This window comes from Amblyomma americanum, chromosome 1 (genome assembly GCF_052857255.1).
Source record: "Amblyomma americanum isolate KBUSLIRL-KWMA chromosome 1, ASM5285725v1, whole genome shotgun sequence".
NCBI lineage: Eukaryota > Metazoa > Arthropoda > Arachnida > Ixodida > Ixodidae > Amblyomma > Amblyomma americanum.
This window is the reverse complement of record NC_135497.1, coordinates 409,789,406-409,807,778: the sequence shown is the minus strand read 5'-3', so window position 1 is coordinate 409,807,778 and position 18,373 is coordinate 409,789,406. Positions and strand designations below refer to the sequence as shown.

Here is an 18,373-nt window from a genome sequence, read left to right as displayed (position 1 = left end):
CTTAGCGCGTTGTTCGTGACGAATCCATTTACATATGCTTCCACTGTGCGTTGCAGTGAGTGTTTCGGAACTGTTTAAATCATTGATTTCATTCTCTATCACGAAGAGACTGATGATTCGCCGTCCCTCGACGTAGATGCCATCAGCCCGCTGATTCCTGCCCTCGACACTTCGCATCCAGACGTTTTCCTTCCCGCCATCAACGCCTCTCTCCCTGCACCTCAACACACTCAACTTCTCGAGCTGCTTCATCACTTTCGTTCCTCCTCCGATTCACACCAGACCGCTTTAACCCGCACGTCGACTGTCGCCCACCACATCGCCACCGGTGACCGCGCCCCTCTGTGTCAGTGCCCATATCGTGTCTCCGCCAGTGAGTGGCATGTTATTCAAGAACAAGGTGACACCATGCTTCAGAGCGGCGTGATTCAAGCCTCACACAGTCCCTGGGCCTCACCCGTGGTACTCGTGAAGAAGAAAGACGGCTCTACTCGCTTCTGCATTGATTACCGCCACCTGAATAAGATCACGCGAAAGGATGTTTACCCTCATCCCCGCACTGATGATGCTCTGGATTGCCTCCAAGGAGTAGAACATTTCGCTTCTCTCGATTTACGCTATGGGTACTGGTAGGTCCCCTGGTATCTGACGATCACCCTTAAACCGCACTTGTGACCCCTGATGGCCTGTATGAATTTAACGTCATGCCTTTTGGCCTCTGTAATGCTCCAACTACTTTCGAGTGCATGATGAACACCATTCTGCACTGCCTGAAATGGAAGCCGTGCCCTCTGTTATATCGACGACATCGTGATCTTTTCGCCCGACTTTGCAACTCATCTGTCCCGACTGAAGCACATCTTAACCTGCCTCAAGAACGCCAGCCTTCAGCTGAAATTAAAAAAGTGTCGATTTGCTGCTTGTGAATTGAAAATTTTAGGCCACGTTGTGTCAGAAGGAGGCGTCCGCCCCGACACAAGCAAACTTCGTGCTGTGACTGCGTTTCCAACACATACTTGCATTAAGGAATTGTGCAGCTTCCTAGGCCTCTGTTCCTATTTTCGACGTTTTATTCACAACTTTACGGCCATTGTTGCCCCTTTAACTCAGCTTCTCAGCAGCAACATAGGTTTTTCGAGTTGGTTGCCTGCCTGCGACGACGCGCAGTCTCCTCAAGACACCACCCACCTTGCGTCACTTCGACCTGCAAGACCCAACCGAAGTACACACGGACGCCAGTGGCATTGGCCTCGGGGCTGTGCTCGCCCAACGCAAGTCTGGATTCGAGGAATATGTGGTTGCTGACCCCTGCCGCACCCTCACAAAAGCCGAATCCAACTACTCCGTGGTAGAAAAAAGAGTGCTTAGCCATTGTCTGGGCTCTTGGCAAGTTTCGACTCTATCACAATGGCCGTCCTTTTGATGTGGTCACCAACCATCATGCCCTATGTTGGCTTCCTTCGCTAAAAGATCCCTGCGCTCGCCTTGTGCGATGGGATCTCCGTCTACAAGAATATAACATACGTGTCGTATATCTTGCCTTGTCCCGCTCCCCGCTACTGGCCGAGCTTGCCAGCCTCTCTACCCTCGAATCCGCTGCACCTTCGCTCACCACCTCCGGCATGCCTTCTGAGCAGCGTGAATATCAATGGAGTGCCTCTCTTTTTGACTTTCTCTCTTCCCCATCTACGGCTCCAGCGTACCGTGCGAGGAAAATTTGTAAATTGTAGGGTTTAACATCCCAAAACAACCTGCCGGCTACAAGGGTCACCTTAGTGGAGGGCTCCGGATTAATTTAAAGCATATAAAGAAGACTGAAGACATACACTTAACGTAGTGTGACCATGCTGCCTCGAGAACTTCTGCATAGGCTGTTACAAGCAAAAGGCTAAGGGCTATCCTGAACTATTTCCAGTACTGTGTCTCATGGTGTCTGAACCTTCAAACCATTTAGGTAAAGAGAGCTAATTGATGAACAGCTCAGAGCGAGACTAACACCGTTCTTGCTTCAGGTTGTTGGTCAATATGGCCTCGTGCACCATGGCATCTGCTAGGCATCCTGGTTAGCTTAAAAGTAGAGTGACTGCCCAGGCAGGCTGTGGTCCCTGGTTCTACCCCAGACTAAGACGAATTTTCCTTCAGCTGCAAAGTTTCTGAAAAAGCTGTCTAGCTTTGCTCTGCAACCGTATAAATGTGATCAAGTAGAAACTCATGAGTAATTACTGCCTAATTGAAATGCACTTCACCTTGAGTGTTTCCCTTAAACACTTTGAGCTACATTGTGAATGTGCATTCCAAGAGCATCTTCCATTCCCCAACATTCTCCTTGCCCCAAAACAGTTATCAATCTGAAACTCAAAACAAAACAAGAGGCTCCATGCTGACACTGTCAACAGGAATTTCCTATTCAGTCTTTGAGAATATACGCATCCTATTGTAACGATACTTTTGATACAGCATTGTGTACACAGACTTAAGACACAAATCAATCGCACTCTCACTTTACAGTTCCATTCAGTGCCTCTCACGATGAACGTTCATGTTTACTGTTTGGTTGCTAGAGGGTTTTTGCTGCAGTGCTGCCTGCATTACCTACCCCCTTCTAATTTCCTATTTTTCTTTTGCCAAGGCTGTGGAGTCTGATTGCACCTGTTTCATTTAACAGGTATATTTAGCAGGCTATTTGCTGCAGTTCACAGAGTGTTCGAATTTACTTTCTTTGCAATGGAATAAAATGTAGCAGGAAGCTTTTAGATAACTGGATTCTTATGCTGCAAACCTGTTGGACCTAACATGTGCTTTCTGGCAGTTTCTCGGGGTCAACTTTCTGCATTTCCGGAGTACACTGAAACTTGGGATTAGAGATAATGTTAGATAATGCTTTGTGCAACATGCATGAAAGCAGCTTCACATTTTTTCACAGTGGCTGCAGTCCTAGCAGGATGACCTACAGCATGAACTAACACATGTTGACGTTTGAATTTAGGCTCCCTCTTGGGCTTTCTAGACAGTATATGCTTCCTGCATGAAGTCGAGGGTTGGACGGAAACCTGTTTGGTCGGGGCTGTACATCGAGAAGGCAGAACACCGGCCAAAATAAAATGAACTCCTAAATGACGTTTCGGCTCTCACACGGGAGCCTTGTTCACAAAAAGGTGCAGACGTGAAATGCTGGCTATTTAAGCTTGAAAATGTGCCCTAGGCAGTGGGCTTATGCACTAGGAAGTGCCCCGTCAGTGCGATTAAGAGTGTGTTCGGTCGTTTGAATGGCTAAGGAGTCTAGTGCATTTGACGAGGCTTTCTTGTCTGCAACAGCATGCAAGTGTTGTCTCAACCTTTTAACAAAGTTTCCACTTTCACCTACATACACATAGTTACAGTCTCTGCACGGTATAGTGTACACTACGCCCGGAAATTTTTCTTTCGGCAGGCAGTCTTTTTACATTGACGAGCAACTTTTTCGCCGCCACGTGTGACACCTCAGCGTCATAAGATCGCAAGATGCGTGCCAAGGCATCATTGAACCCGGGCACATATGGCACAGGTCCACGTTTTTTGGCGGCTGAGCCACTGTCAGATCGTGGGGGTTGTAACAGTTTGCGTTCCACAGCGTTGACGAAAGGCAACAGGTAGCCACATTCGGAGAAGTCCTTGCGAACACCTTGACGGTCGGCCTTCACATCCTCTGGCTCTGTGCAGATGCGGTTTGCTTGAAGAAATAGTGAGGCAACTACTGATCTCTTGTGAGAGGCTGGGTGAAAGGAGTGAAAGTGAGGATAGCAGCCAGTATGAGTGCTCTCCCTGTACACTTTGGATGAGAGCATGGATTGGCTTCGTTTCACTAAGACATCCAAAAACGGAAGCTGTCCATTCTCTTCTTTTTCGACTGTGAACTGGACGGCTCTTTCGGTGCTGTTAAGATGCGCTGTGAAATCAAATAAAACATCCTTCTTGATAATAGCAAAGCAGTCATCAACGTACCACACAAAAATCTTTGGCTGTGGGCTGAATGAATTTAGTGCGTGGCTTTCAGGCCATTCCATTGTTAGGTTTGCAGCGGTAACAGAAACTGAAGCACCCATGGCTGTGCCGTGAACCTGTTTGTAAAACACCTGGTCGAAAGTAAAATATGTGTTACTCAGGCAGAAACGCCGGAGTCGCCCGAGATCTGGCACATCGATTGGCGACCTGCCAGGCGAAGTAGCATCAGATTCTAGGGCCGCCGTGCAAACCTCGACTGCTAAGTCAGTTGAAACACTCATGAAGAGTGTCTTGACATCAAAAGAGACCATCATATCACAGTTGTCAAGACGCACGTTTCGAACTTTTTATATAAAGTCAGCAGAATGAGGCACACTGGTCGGGGTTCTTCCGATGAGCGGAGCCAGTATGTGGTGCAGGAAGCCAGAGAGCTTGTAGAGTGGTAAACTGGTAAAATGTGCGACAGGCCTCACTGAAACATCGGTTTTGTGTATCTTAGGAAGGCCATAGAACGCTGGTGCTGAGCCATTGTGACATAGTAGCGCTAAGCAGAAGGACTTATGTTGGGGTGGCACCACAAAAGGTGTGATAGAAGCTTTTGCAACTGAGAGAGAGAGAGACTCTTTAATGAAGAAACAGAGAATTTAGCCGGCGTTTCAATATCGCTGGCATGCTACTCTGCGTAGGGAGGGGAATTTGGGAGATAAAGACTGAAGGAGAGCAGCGTGGAAGAGGTGGGAAAAAAAACGAAGATAAAATGCAGCCATGAAATGGGTACTAAGGATGCAGTGGCGAGTATTGATGTAACCTATGGAATGATGGAGTGCATAGTCCGACGAATGGGCTGACGAAGTTCACTGCAAGAAGAATGCATGAAGGTAACCTGCAAGTGAATTTAGAGCTTATCGAGATGTCCAATGTCTTTTAAATATGTAAAAAGAAAGTTCATTGCAAGTCTCTGTTGCCTGAAGCAGGCTAAGGGGCCTAAAACTTTGTCCATTGTTAGGGGCACTGGGCAGAGCTTCTGCATGCAATGTTCATAGTACGCACGCTCGTTAGCATACGCAGGGCTCTCAAGCAGGATATGTTCCACAGTTTCTATCGCACAGTTGTCACAATGCGGACTGTTCATTTGTCCAAAACGGTATCGCAGGCCATTTGTATATGCAGCATTCAGACGAAGTCGGTGATAAAGTGTTTCGAGTTGTCGAGGAATTCTGGGTGAGAGTCTTGATCTAAGATGTGGGTCGATTGAGTGAAGAAATTGGTACTGATGTGTCGGCAAATTCCAAAGCCGATATGTTTCTTCGTACGCAAAACTTTTAGCCATTTGGGACGCATCAGATTTCGTGAGAAAACTTCGAATGTATCTCTGATGTTGATGGCCCTTACGGGCCGCTTCATCTGCTTTTTCATTAGCCATAATGCCACAGTGAGCAGGTACCCATTGAAATGTTATGCAGTGGCCTGCGGCAATAGCTAAATGATGGATATACCCAATGTCCAGGGAAACTGGCTAGTGATTCGTTTTCTTCAGCAGGTTGGCCAGGATCTGCAGAGATGCTTTTGAATCGGTGAAGATAACCCAACGGCCGGCGGTTCGGCGCAGGATGTAAGAAACAGCTTCCTTAATGCCGTGAAGCTCAGCTGTTGTAGAGGAGGTCCTCCGCTGCAGCCGGTAAGAAAGGGCATGGCCTGTAAGATACAGGCATGCAACTGTGCCTGTATCTTTGCCATTTGATCCCTCTTGACACACACGTAAGTGCTCTGGTCATACAGCAGGGCCAGCATTTGGTCTTGTAGGTGACCTTGTCGAGAAGAACAGTGGCATTTCCTTTGTCAGCTGGTAGAATGACCAAATCGGCATTAGCCTGGAGCTGCTTGATGGCGTTGCACTGAACTGAAGAGAGTGTCGAGGAGGCCTGAAGCGGCCGCAGCCTCAAAAGAGCGCCGAGTGTGCGAGTACGTGCTTCTTCGCGGCGGGAAGGTTCCACCTTGCTGATTGCGTTCTCCACTGCGTATAGAATATTTTCTTTGGTCTGGGGCCGGTGCCACTTGAAGTTTAGGCCCAGGCTGAGTACAGACATTAGAGCAGGATCAGGCTTATGAGAGTACAGGCTGTGGACTGTTGACAAAGTGACGTTGCTGTGTGCAGGCCTATCCTGATGTGTGAGCCTGTAGAGTTCGTCTTCGTGGGACTGTTCTGCTCTGGCTGCAGATAATTTGGCCTGAAAATTGGCGTGTAGCTGCACACTTAGGAATACTGCCGAGTACTGGCACTCTAGCCGGCACCGTGCAAAGAAAGCTTTGTTTTCTAGTTTCCTAATAGTTTGTTTGCAATCCAAAATTCTTGCCTGTAGTAGAAATCGTTCAGCCTTGGCGACAATGCTGTAGCCGAAACTTGTTGAAACGGGCCTGTTGAGGCGGAGGGACTGAGGAATGAGGCCAAGGGTCTTGCATATGTCATGCTGAAGTTCAAGTGACCATTTGAATGATGCCGCTCGAGTGGTCACGGAAGTAAATCGACAGATTTCGGTGATTGCTCTTTGGCCATACGACCGGTGTAAGTTGATGAACTCGAGGGTTGGACGGAAACCCATCTGGTTGGGGGTGTACATGAAGAAGGCAGAACACCGACGAAAATAAAATGAACTCCTAAATGACGTTTCGGCTTCCACACGGGAACCTTGTTCACAAACAGGTACAGATGTGAAAGGCTGGCTATTTAAGCTTGAAAATGTGCCCTAGGCAGCGGGCGTATGCACCAGGAAGTGCTCCGTCAGTGCGATTAAGAGTATGTTCGGTTGTCTGAATGATTAAGGATTCTAGATATAGACGGCTCTGCAGATTATTTTCTGTTTTCAAAATGCACGCGTTGCTCCAATCTATATCATGCTGCCTGCTTTCAGAATGTTCGGCGAGTGCATTTGACGAAGCTTCCTTGTTTGCAACATCATACTGGTGTTGTTTCAACCTTTCAACGAAATTTCCACTTGCACCCACATACACTTGGTCACAGTCTATGCATGCATACTGTACACTACACCCTGATTTTTTTTTTCATGAGGACAACATCTGTATACCTGGCTTGAAAAGTCGTGATATATATTCTAGTTTCGTATTTATTCATCATTCTCAGCAATCACTGTCTGCAACTCTCTGCTAACAATCATCACATCATCTAGTACAGAAGCATCATTCCATAAAAGGTTGAAAGAGTGTGTACTTTTTAATTACCATAATTTGCCATGCCAATGAACCCTGTATTTATTGTATATGGCTTTTATTGCTCGAGTGCTTTTGTATAGTAGTGTTCTCTTTTTGCCGTGTTCCTTAATGAGTTTGCAAAATTGAGCATACTTAATCAAATTTTTTCTTGTGATTGTTAATTTCCACCGCACCTGTTTTCCGATATGCAGTTACTATCTTCCATATGTTTATCATGCGTCATATATACAATTAATAACAGGAGGTCCCCACGACAGTTTCTACTTGGGGCCTCCTCTTCTACTAATTTACCTCATGCCTGCACTAGTTTTTGAATAAACAATAATGTATGTCAAACAAAACTTTGCAGTGGTTATTCGTCATCTGCATGCCGTCTTGCTCACATACTGTTAGATTCACACTGGCTGCTAAGCTAGACCGCATGCTGGAGATCATATTTTGTGTTAACGGGATTGGTATATTATTGCAAGATGTTAATCAGGCCAAGGTATTTGGTCCTGATGATATTCCTCCAGTGTAATTCACAAATTGTGTATGATTCACCTACTTTGCTAAAAGCTTTGCAAACTGTTCACATCACCTTTACAAGACAGTGCTGTAATGACTTTGATAGGTACAGAGTTAAATATTACTTTAAGAACAAGCAAGAAATTTATGCTTAGGAGTGCTTTTTATCTCGGGCCTTGGAATAAGCAACTGAATTACATTGGGAACAAGGCAGCCATCAGTTCTGGGTTTATTACAGTAGAGATTCGGTCATTTGCAAAGTGATTTCAGAATACAGCTGATAGTCATGTGTGATCAATACTTGAATATGGATGTGTCTGTTGGGGCTTGCAGACATGGCCACTTATAAGTAAATTGAAAAAATTCACAACAGTGCTGCTTGATTTCCACCAGGAAATCAACCAACTTAATTACATATTGAAGCATTTCAAGGTGAAAGAGCTTTCCTTAAAGGGTGATGTTTTCTATTCTTCTGTTTTTTACCTATCTTAGAGTGGAACAGCTTGCTGTAATGTCCTATGGGGTGGTGCAAGTAACTGTTAAATAAAAAATAAATATTGATGTTCAGAGAAGTAGCCACCTTTTTCTTTTTTATTCTGAGGACACTATATAAGCAACCACCAAAGGGCGGCTCACTTTAAAAAACACCAAAAGAGTCATTATGCATTGGAGAAAAGGAGCAAGCACATAAACCAAGCAGCATTATCACCTATGTTTAGGACCTACCAGATCACAGATTGCAGAAAACATGTGGATGCCACATCGAGCTCAGATTAGACACAGAGCAGTGGATGCAATATTAATAATGGCTACTGTTTGCACTCTGAACAGTTTAGGTATGGGAGGTTGCGCTTAGTGGGATTTTTCCATTCCTGTGTCCAATGTGAAGATAAGACAGCAAGGGTATGCCGACAGCAAGTATATGCCATCATGAAACTGTTTGCAACAGTGTATAAAGGCAATGATCTTACAGCCCAGTGCACTGTTCTAGGTTACCTGACACAATTGTCACTTCAGCTCCTTTATTTCAGTTTCGCCTAAACAATCATGCGACGGCGTCACCCGTAACCGCGCGCAGCTTTCATGAGAGGTATGAGATAGATATGAACGTTTGTGAAAGGCCAGGAATTTCACACACTGGCGGTGACACTCACCTATTCACACAAATGTAGGCCAGGCTAGCGTTACTACAATACAACTTGTGCAGACGCGGGGAACTTGTGCAGACGCAGGCTAGCGTTACTACAATATAACACTGCCGGTGACACTCACCTATTCGCACAAATGCAGGCCAGGCTAGCGTTATTACAATAAAACTTGTGCAGACGCAGGCTAGCGTTACAATACAACTTGTGCAGACGCAGGCTAGCGTTACTACAATATAAGTTGTGCAGACGCTGGGGAACGGCTAGCAAACGGAACGGCCAGCAAACGGAAATACGCGGCAGCGGTTTTGGCAACATTGCACTTGTCGGGAACGGGCGTGGGCAACACTGAACTTGGCTGCAGCGTCTGTTTTGGCAACATTGCACTTGTCGGGAACGGGCAACATTGGTCTTGTCTGCAGCGGCTAGCAAACGTAAATACGCATCCCGCGCGCGCTGTCACAAACGTGGGGAATTCTGAGAAAACTCTAGGGAAAATGTGTCTGTCCCCAACCGGACATGACGTCATTAAAAGTCACGTGACCATGACGTTAGAGGCGTGACGTCACTTTTTTGGGGCCAATCAGCGTTTCCAGCCCACCGACCCGCAATCGCTTGTTTTCCAGACCCGAAGATGCAGCAGCGGAAGTTCCGGTGACGTCACTAAACACAAGCAAAACAAAACGACTACGCCGCTTACGTTTATTCGAGCATAGCACATATTGCACAAACTAGAATGCACTGTTAATAAAATGGTCTGCTGCATTAAAACTTCTCAACAGCAATCCGCAGCCTACATCGGCTGCGCATAACGCGCCATCTACCGCTTTTGCTTGTGCCGCGTTATAGTATATTCTAGGCACTATAGCCGCGTGTGCACGTCTGCATTATTGGCACTTTCTGTTGACAAATAAGCTACTTTTACTATTGCTAGGGCACTTTTTTCAGAACAAAGGTGAAAACAGCAAGAAACCAGTGTTTACTTACATACGGGGCGTTTTAGAGTTATCTACGCTGTCGAGAGCGTTTCGCTTTCGGTCGCGCCGTTTGTGAACTTTTCACGTATGGGTGTGTTGACTAATTTGAACGATTGCTAACATTAACGAGTAAATGTAGTACACGCTGCAGCACATCGGACTCCTCGAGAACTTGGTGCAACACCCTGCTGTTGGAGCGCCTGTCGGGAGCATGCGCGCATTCGCAACACACATTTATTGTGACGTTTTAAAAGCGATAGCGTCGGAATGACGCAGCATACTTTGTAATTTTTTTCTCTAAAGCACTTGCCAACTGTTAACGAACGACTGCCTGGATAGGTACGGTGTAAAACGAGAAAAAATTTCCGGCAATTTTTGTTTAAACGCGCCGCCCGGTAGCCCCTGCCAAAGCTGACTGCCAGGTATCGCTGTTTTTAAAAGTAAATGTCAATGAAAATAACGTTTCATATTTTCACGTTCATGTGCTTCCATTTCCGAAAGCATTACGTACCTTGTAGCACGTTTTCGAAGCACTTGTGAACGCTGCAGGCTCATTGCCCATAATATCTACATTTATGTGTTAATGAGATCCCCTGATCCCTCAGGTAGAGCCCACCTGACAGATGAGAATTTCCAACCATCCCCCCTCTCCCTCCGTTCCCCTTCCCACGTGTAGGGTAGCATACTGGGCGCTGCCTAGTTAACCTCAGTGCCTTTCTGTCTTTATCTCCAACCATAACTGAAATTTAGCATAAACGACCTATGCGTTTTGGGTTGCAATAAGCCAACCACTGGATTCCTACACATACACAATGAAGACGAAATTTTTCTTTGTACGCAGAAATGAGCCTGAAAAGCTAGGTTATGGTTTAGGGGGGTTTAGCGTCCCAAAGCGACTCCGGCTATGAGGGACGCCGCAGTGGAGGGCTCCGGAATAATTTCGACCACCTGGGGTTCTTTAACGTGCACTGACATCGCACAGCACACAGGCCTCTAGAATTTCGCCTCCATCGAAATTCGACCACCGCGGCCGGGATCGAACCCGTCTTTGCGCTTGTGTGGAAGACCTCCGGTCAGTGGCCGCAAACCATGGATTTAGGAAGAGGGAAGTGTCCCCAGGGAGCGATTCACATTCTTCCGTGTCTGTTGGATGCGCCACGACTCGAGTAGAAGCCTCCTGCGCGGGTTAGGCGACCGCTTGATGCAAAGAAAATCGCGCTTTGCATCAAGCGGCCATGTCACGCCTTTCACGTATGGGATGAGTTGAGAAGTTCCAATCAATCCTGGTCACGGCACCAGTTAAGCTTTCCGAATCCTTCTTTGATGGGATGGCCGGATTGGGCTGGTCGATCGGTTGCACGTCGCGAGCGGTGAATGATGGCGGCACGCTGGCCGGTGATCGAAAATACACGGCGGTTAGCAGTACGAAGAGCCTTCAGACCTTCGTCCGGCGGCACGTTGCCGGTTGGGGCAGCAATTCCAACTTCTCAAGACAAAACTTAATTAAGACGGGATTGAAATACAAGGCAGTGAGAATAATGCAGTTTAACAAAAAGGCTGTTTAAAAGCGGTCGAGACTGAGACTTGGCGCGCTCCTCCTATGTCTTTGTTTGCAGCGGGTTTTAACCCATTCGATAATTGGGCAGAGCTTTACTAAACCAGCTATCGCCCAGTTTAAACTAATAGCAGTGCAATGGCACCGTATGTACAAGTGGACGGAGCCCAGGGCTCACCGGCCTGAACACTGTGGACCTCGCACCTCCTGGAGCGTGCCGGGCGCGTGGTTCCGCGTACGCAGCTCGCTGCATGTGCATTCCATTGATGCCCCATAGAAGCTTCCACGCATAGGCATTGCCGTCTCCGCTGACAGCAAAAGGAATTTCTTCAGCGGGAAAAGGTCGTCGGCTCTGACAAGGCAGTTCGGGGTTCTTCCCCAATTTTCCCACGGCTTTGGGCAGCGTCCGAAACGCGCGATGCACCGTCACTGTTCTACCCCTCGTGCACGGCCGGTCAGCAGGGGATGAGTCGGCGCCGGAAGGATTAGCGCGGGTAGCTGGCATCGAGGCACCCTAAGCGCGGGCGTCACGCCTCTCAGTAAATCACTACTTCCCACGGAGACGACCTCTCCAGAGAAATGGACGACCCAGCTTCTGGCGCGTGCTTGGGGAAAGAATAGAGAATTTCTGCTTTCCACCCCCCTCACTGTATTTTCAGTGGCTGTCTTTCGTCTGCATACGTGCGCGGTTTCGCCGTGCTCGATTTCCTTCCGAGTTGCGGGAGCTCGCTGACGTTGATTCAAGTTCAGTATGGAAAAAAGTTCAACGAAACCATGCTTGCTCCTCCCGAGGAGGGCCTTGGGTTCGGTTGGCAATGCCTCCGGGATGTTGCTGCTTCGGCAGCACATACTGTCGTTTTACGAAGTGACTTTCCCAGTGAAGAAGGGGCCTCGGAGTGGGTGAAACGTTACAGCGCTGCTACGAATACATCATGGATCATCTACAGCGCCCAAGAGGAGGGCAAATGTCAAAAGTAGGTCTGAATTGTTTACTCCGCGCTCTCGGCACATACATTGTGCGATCATGATCCGGGTCGCCCGCAAACGCATTAAAAAAAATTCTCGTTAGCAGTTCATGAAAATCCTTCAAGGTAAAAAATTGTCACGACTTTCATTACCACCCTCGGGAAGGGGGAATTGAACTGCAAGGTAGTTTCATTTGTGGACGAGCCTTAGCTTTGCAGGAAAGCAAGCTTCACGTCGCGAAATATGGTCTAAGCAGCAGCAGTGCACAACCACAAGCTACCTTTCCCACATTATTTCCCCATCTTCGCCGAATAGCATCTCAAGTGCTGCATTACATAACTTCAATTAGTTTTTGTTAGAAACCCTCGCGACACGAAATTACGGTTAACATGCGATGCGGGAAAGCTACCTTACCTGGAACGACAGTGCTGTTTCAGAAACAAATTATAACACTGCTGTTAGCATAAATTTGTTGCAGGCTGGACTTTGCACATGAGTAATGATTTGTAGTTATATTCTGGTAAATAGTTTTGTTTACTATAATTTAAGGTTGTGGTGAGCAGTGTGGCAGGATACATGCAAAAATAGGCCAGTAGTTTGCACGATGGAGTTTTTAACAATGGTAGCGAAATATGCACACCTAACATTAGTCTGTCTAAGTATATCAATGCACAGATTAGAAAATTGAAGAAAGTGGTGTTTTATAGAAGTTTTTAACAATGGTAGCGAAATATGAACACCTAACATTAGTTTGAAGTATATATCAATGTGCAGATTAGAAAATTGAAGAATGTGGTGTTTTATAGAATGAACATGTGTCCTTTGCAGAATGGTGTCACAAAGTTTGGAGGTGCCGCCTCCACTGCCTTAACAAAAAAAAACACCAAATGCACAACAAACTGCAATGCAATGATCAATATAAAGATAAAAAAGTCAACTACAACACCCAAAAGAATGATGCGTATCTCCGAAGAAACCCTCCGCTGTGTGCATAAATCAAGTTGCACACCCAGCACAACCATGCAACGGAGAGTGCAGCCGCTCTCCACCTTCTGCGATGCAGTGAGGAAACAAACAACTTTTTCACCAGTACTTAATTCACTGATGGACTTACTCCGGCTGATGCGATACGCCTGCACGAAGGGTCGTTGTGTGTTGAAGACGACATTGGAAGCCTGCTGAAACTTGCCAGTGGTGCACTAAACCCAACGAAAAGGACTGTTTATTATATGTACGAGGCCTGGCGGGAGACACAATATGGCACAGTTTCGGAACCACTGATGAGGCTGCAGGAGAAAATCCCCGAGTATGCAGAACAAGGTAAGCAAAAAAAGAAAGGCTTGATGACAGCTAAGTGTGCATGCCACAAACCTTTGTACAACGTGTCAAAGCGAACATTTTTTTTGTTGCTTGCCACTTGCTAGAGCTGCCAGTGGGAATAAAATGTACTGCCTTCAGAAGTTCACTTCTAGTCCTCCATAAGGGTTCCTTTCTGTACATCGTTCTGTGGCTAATAAGCAGCTGTGTCAGTATGAAGGCTAAACCAGTTTTTGCATGTGCTCCCAGTCTGGTTGCCTTGCTCAGTGACCACACCACAGCAGGGAAGCATCCATGCACAATGCTGCTAAAACAGCAACACAGCATGGCCTCTAGTCGCTCACCACAAAAACAGTCCGAGTTGTGATGTCCTCTAGCAGTGTATTTTTCTATGCCACTTCAACACAAACTCACGCGCTACGCACAGGTGCACAGCTGAATTGCAAACCAATATTTATGGACACTAGACTGGACCATCTGCCACCGAGAAAACTGTTTTGAGAAAGCCGTCAATTTTGCAAGGTTGTGTTGTAAGCAGTAACATACTTAAAGCTAAATGCTTTATTATTGCTCTGGAAGAAGTGAAGCAAGTTCAAATATGTGTCTCATTAGCCTGTTCAATGTACTGATGAGGGTGGAAAATTAACAGAAACAATGCACTAAGCATGATCGCTATCTAGTATTGAGACACAGAGATACTCGCTTAGCAATGCCAAGCACCTATTAACCAATAAGGGAAAAATTTGTCAGCTTTAACTATGTTTACACAAAGATACCAAAAATGTTGCCTACCCCACTGCACCTTTAGCTTTCTTTGTAATGCCAAAAATTTATTCAGGCCTAATGCCAGGAGATAGCTTTCCTTAACACAAGTTAGTGACAAATATTTGTTCTGCTTACTAAGAAAGCAATATGCCCTAACCCTTTTCAGCCAAATATTGTGCCTAGACAAAACTACAATGCAGCACACCCACCAAGCGGGCAGTGAGCGTAAACATCTGCACACGGAGGTACTAACATGCGATATGTATTGAAAGAATTGCACCCCTTTGTGTAACAGGTCTATGAAGCACTTTATGCTCCGAGTGAAAGAAAAATCCCACCAAATCCCATTTTTAGAGAAATCGTCAAAACACAGAACAGCATACAACGAAGATAAAGGACTTGCAATAAGTGGATCATAAGGCCAGGACTTATAAAGGACTACTCAACAGAATAAGAAAAAAAAAGAGCTTGGTGAAGTACTGAGGTCCGACTAGCAGTAATACTTCAAGGACTGTTAAAGTGAGTGCTACTCCTGAGGTTTATCAAACATTTCAAGTTGACAGTAGCATCACATCTTTATAGAGTCCACTCTACACAACAAAAAAACCATTTTTCAAGTTATTTAGTGAACCCATTTTAAAGAAAGCAAGAACAGCAAGCCGAAACTGAAATTCAGCCTGTGGCCAGGGGCGTGCTTCGCGTGATGCTGAAATGCCATCACAGCATCATTGAAAAATATGCATATTCGTCTTGCATGGCCGAAGCAGCGACTGAAAACAATGAGTCCTTTCATAAAATGTTACGATGACCTAAAACAGCATGAAAATTTTGTTAGTGAAGCAGCTAGAAAGTATAATCGAGACTTCTTTTAAGAGGTTGTGTGTTTCCTGGGCTAGGTAGCGGAAGAATTGCAAAATGGTCGTGGGCACGACTCAGGCATCATCAAATTCGGAGGCTTTAGGACCACCTGCGCAAAACGAATATTACGATCTTTTCTTCACGATGCCTGAATTAGAAGCCCCTCTTGCCTCATGTAGGCATGCATCCATCTGCACCCGGTCCTGATGACATTTCCCACTCAACTCTCTCACCTTGGTATGGATGGTCGATCTGCGCTGCATAATTACTACAAGGACACAATGGTTTCCGGTAACGTCCGAGAACACTAGAAGATCAGCCGCCTGGTTGCTCTTCTGAAGCCTGGAAAGCCTCCTTATGAGCTTGCCTCATATCGACCAGTTGCCCTTGCAAGCTGTGTTGGAAAAGTTATGGACCGAATGGTGTTGGCGAGGCTTGAGTTGTATCTAGGGAGCAAATCCCTTTACCCGGATTTAACCGGGTTCCGGCGAGGACGACCTTCAGTTGACAGCGTCATTCTACCTTGTTGCGACAGCAGAACTCAAAAAACGTCACCGCAAACTCGAAGCGGCTGTCTTCTTCGACATCAAAAGGGCTTACGACAACGTGCTTCATGACGCCATTATTTATGCACTTGACGACTTGGGTGTTGGCGGCCGGCTCTGCCTGTGGATTGTGAGCTGCCTCCGCGGCCGCTCAATTCACATGTCTACGGCTGAAGCAGAGCCCACTCATCAGGCCTACCACAGAGTTCCACAGAGAGGTGCCTTCAGACCAACATTATTTAATGTTGTGTTGAACTACCAGCTAACGTTCATATCAGTACATATCCTGATGACATCTGCATCTGGGCTTCTGGTTCCACACACCGACAAATGCATGCGAGATTGCAGCGAGCTGCGAAACCTACACTGAGACACCTACGGCACCAATAAGGCTTATTCTTAGCACCGGAAAAGTGTGCTGCTGTCGCATTCACGCGCAAATCTCTTTCCTGCTACCCGATAACACTACACGGAGCGGAGACACATTATGTCTCCCACCACAGATTCTTGGGCATTATTACAGACCGTGGTCTGTACGTCTTGGATGAGGCGCATCAATATGCTAAAGCAAAGACCGACTAGTTTTTGCAGTGTCCCACGCTTAGCAGAAGGCATGAAATGGGGTCCAACTGAGCGCTGTTTACTAAGATTATACCAGACTCTGTTCGTAGGCTACAATAAATACAGCGCCTCCCCGTACAAATACACATCGCCCTTCACACCACATCGTCACCCTCTTTCTTCTCCTCCCCTTCACCAGTGCAGTGTGGCAGGCCACCTTTCTGCCTTCGTTTCAATAAATTTATGTCTGGTCGATTCAAGAGCCCGCGTCTCCATGCATTTAGGCTGGAAGACACGCCGGGCATAACCGCCGCGCTGTTCGCATTTCTTTCTATCGCGACAGTACACTGCATTGTAGGTTCAAAGCAACAGCTAACGGACAGCGATATTTTTTTTCTCGCAGCGCAAACAGTGGATCAGGTCCACTCCGTGGAGCAGATTATTGACGAAAACAGTCACCGACACAGCAAGGTGTGTAGCACGTAAATGACATTATCAATTACGATGTGGAATTTAAGGTACATACTGTTTTATGGCACGATAATTTTCGCAATATACTTTTGTTGGACAACTGAGCAGTTGAGAGCACGCAACTCTTGTCCAAATAGGTGGATTTCATTGAGTTTTTCGCTGCATAACAATTAAAATAACGTTTCCTTGAACATAAAATGAAGTGCCCATAAATCAATACACGAGGATGAAGAGAAAAACGGAAAAACGAACTGCGGCTACCACGCAGCTGCTCGCTTATGGCTAACAATAAATTTCCTAGTTTGATTAATCACTACCATTGAGATAAACGCTTGGTGTGTATATATATATATATATATATATATATATATATATATTTTAATGCCGATGACAGCGCACGACCACCCCCAAAACAATTTCCTTTTGCAGAGCCATCGCTTATATGCAAATGCTCATTCATGTGCAAGCAAACATTTCGACTTCTTAAAATTTTTGGACATTAGTAAAGTAGCTTCGTAAATTGAGCCGGGCGTCGCACACCGGAACAATGAGGCAAAACTGACCTTACCTCAAAGGTGTCTGCATAACGAAAAAAAAGTTTCGCTAGCACGAGCTCTACGACTAAACATTGCATGCGTAGCGAATTACAGAGAAAATTGGCCAGAAATAATATTACGCGTGCAGCACACCAAACATGTTTAGCAAGAGAAGAAAGCTCACTTTAACCTGCACACAGCAGTTGTCCAGGCTTGCAGTCTCTCGTTCACAACCATACATCCAAAATTGCTTTTGAAAAGTAATTGAATTGCATTACAAATTACTTCCCTAGAAATCTCTCAAAAGTAAATAAATTGCATTACAAATTACTGATTTCACAGAGTAATGACATTACATTAGAATAATTCCACAAAAACCATGCAAATTACTTTTTTTAATTTTGATGTGTTGCTTGTATTTAATTTCTTTGCGCCACCACCGACCTTCAAAATGGGCGTCGGAAATTTTTCTCTTTAATGAAAGGTAGCCCTAGTCCATTAAACAGGTATTTAGCTGACGTAGTTGAGGTCAACGTAATCGTAAAACATGTATAATTGCTCGCATCACTCTTCAACCAGAAGTTCATCATTCAGTGCACAGTATGGTCCCACACTCTTGATTTTGAAGAATTTGTTGTCCGCGTAAACATTGAGAGTACATAAAGTTCTTGTATTCATTCTCATCGTCCCAGAAATGCACCAGGGCACAAACAAGATGCCAATTCTGCTGTTGAATTGACCCGTTGTGGAGGCATGTCGCGGTTACACTGTCGCCTATGTTGCCTTTGACTCAAAAAAAAGAAAAGAAAAAGGGCTTCGAATACGGCTGCAGAAGGTAAGTTTTCCCAAAGACTCAAAACCAGGTTTGTTAGATGCTCTAGAGGGAAGTACTCGTTCAAGCACTCTCAGTACGCCTGTGCGTAGCTCTCCTGGTGACTCTGCAGCATGCCTGTGTGTATGA

The 18,373-nt window shown here is 45.9% G+C and overlaps 1 protein-coding gene across 1 annotated transcript; it reads right to left on the bottom strand.

The window, feature by feature from the left end:
* Positions 1-617: 617 nt before the first annotated feature.
* On the bottom strand, positions 618-11,898 carry LOC144124283 (uncharacterized). Its single transcript, XM_077656924.1, has 4 exons — positions 11,572-11,898; positions 5,759-6,581; positions 3,444-4,324; positions 618-686 (listed from the first exon to the last, which is right to left on the bottom strand). Exons 1-4 carry the CDS (start codon positions 11,896-11,898, stop codon positions 618-620), a joined length of 2,100 nt encoding a protein of 699 aa, XP_077513050.1.
* Positions 11,899-18,373: the final 6,475 nt, after the last annotated feature.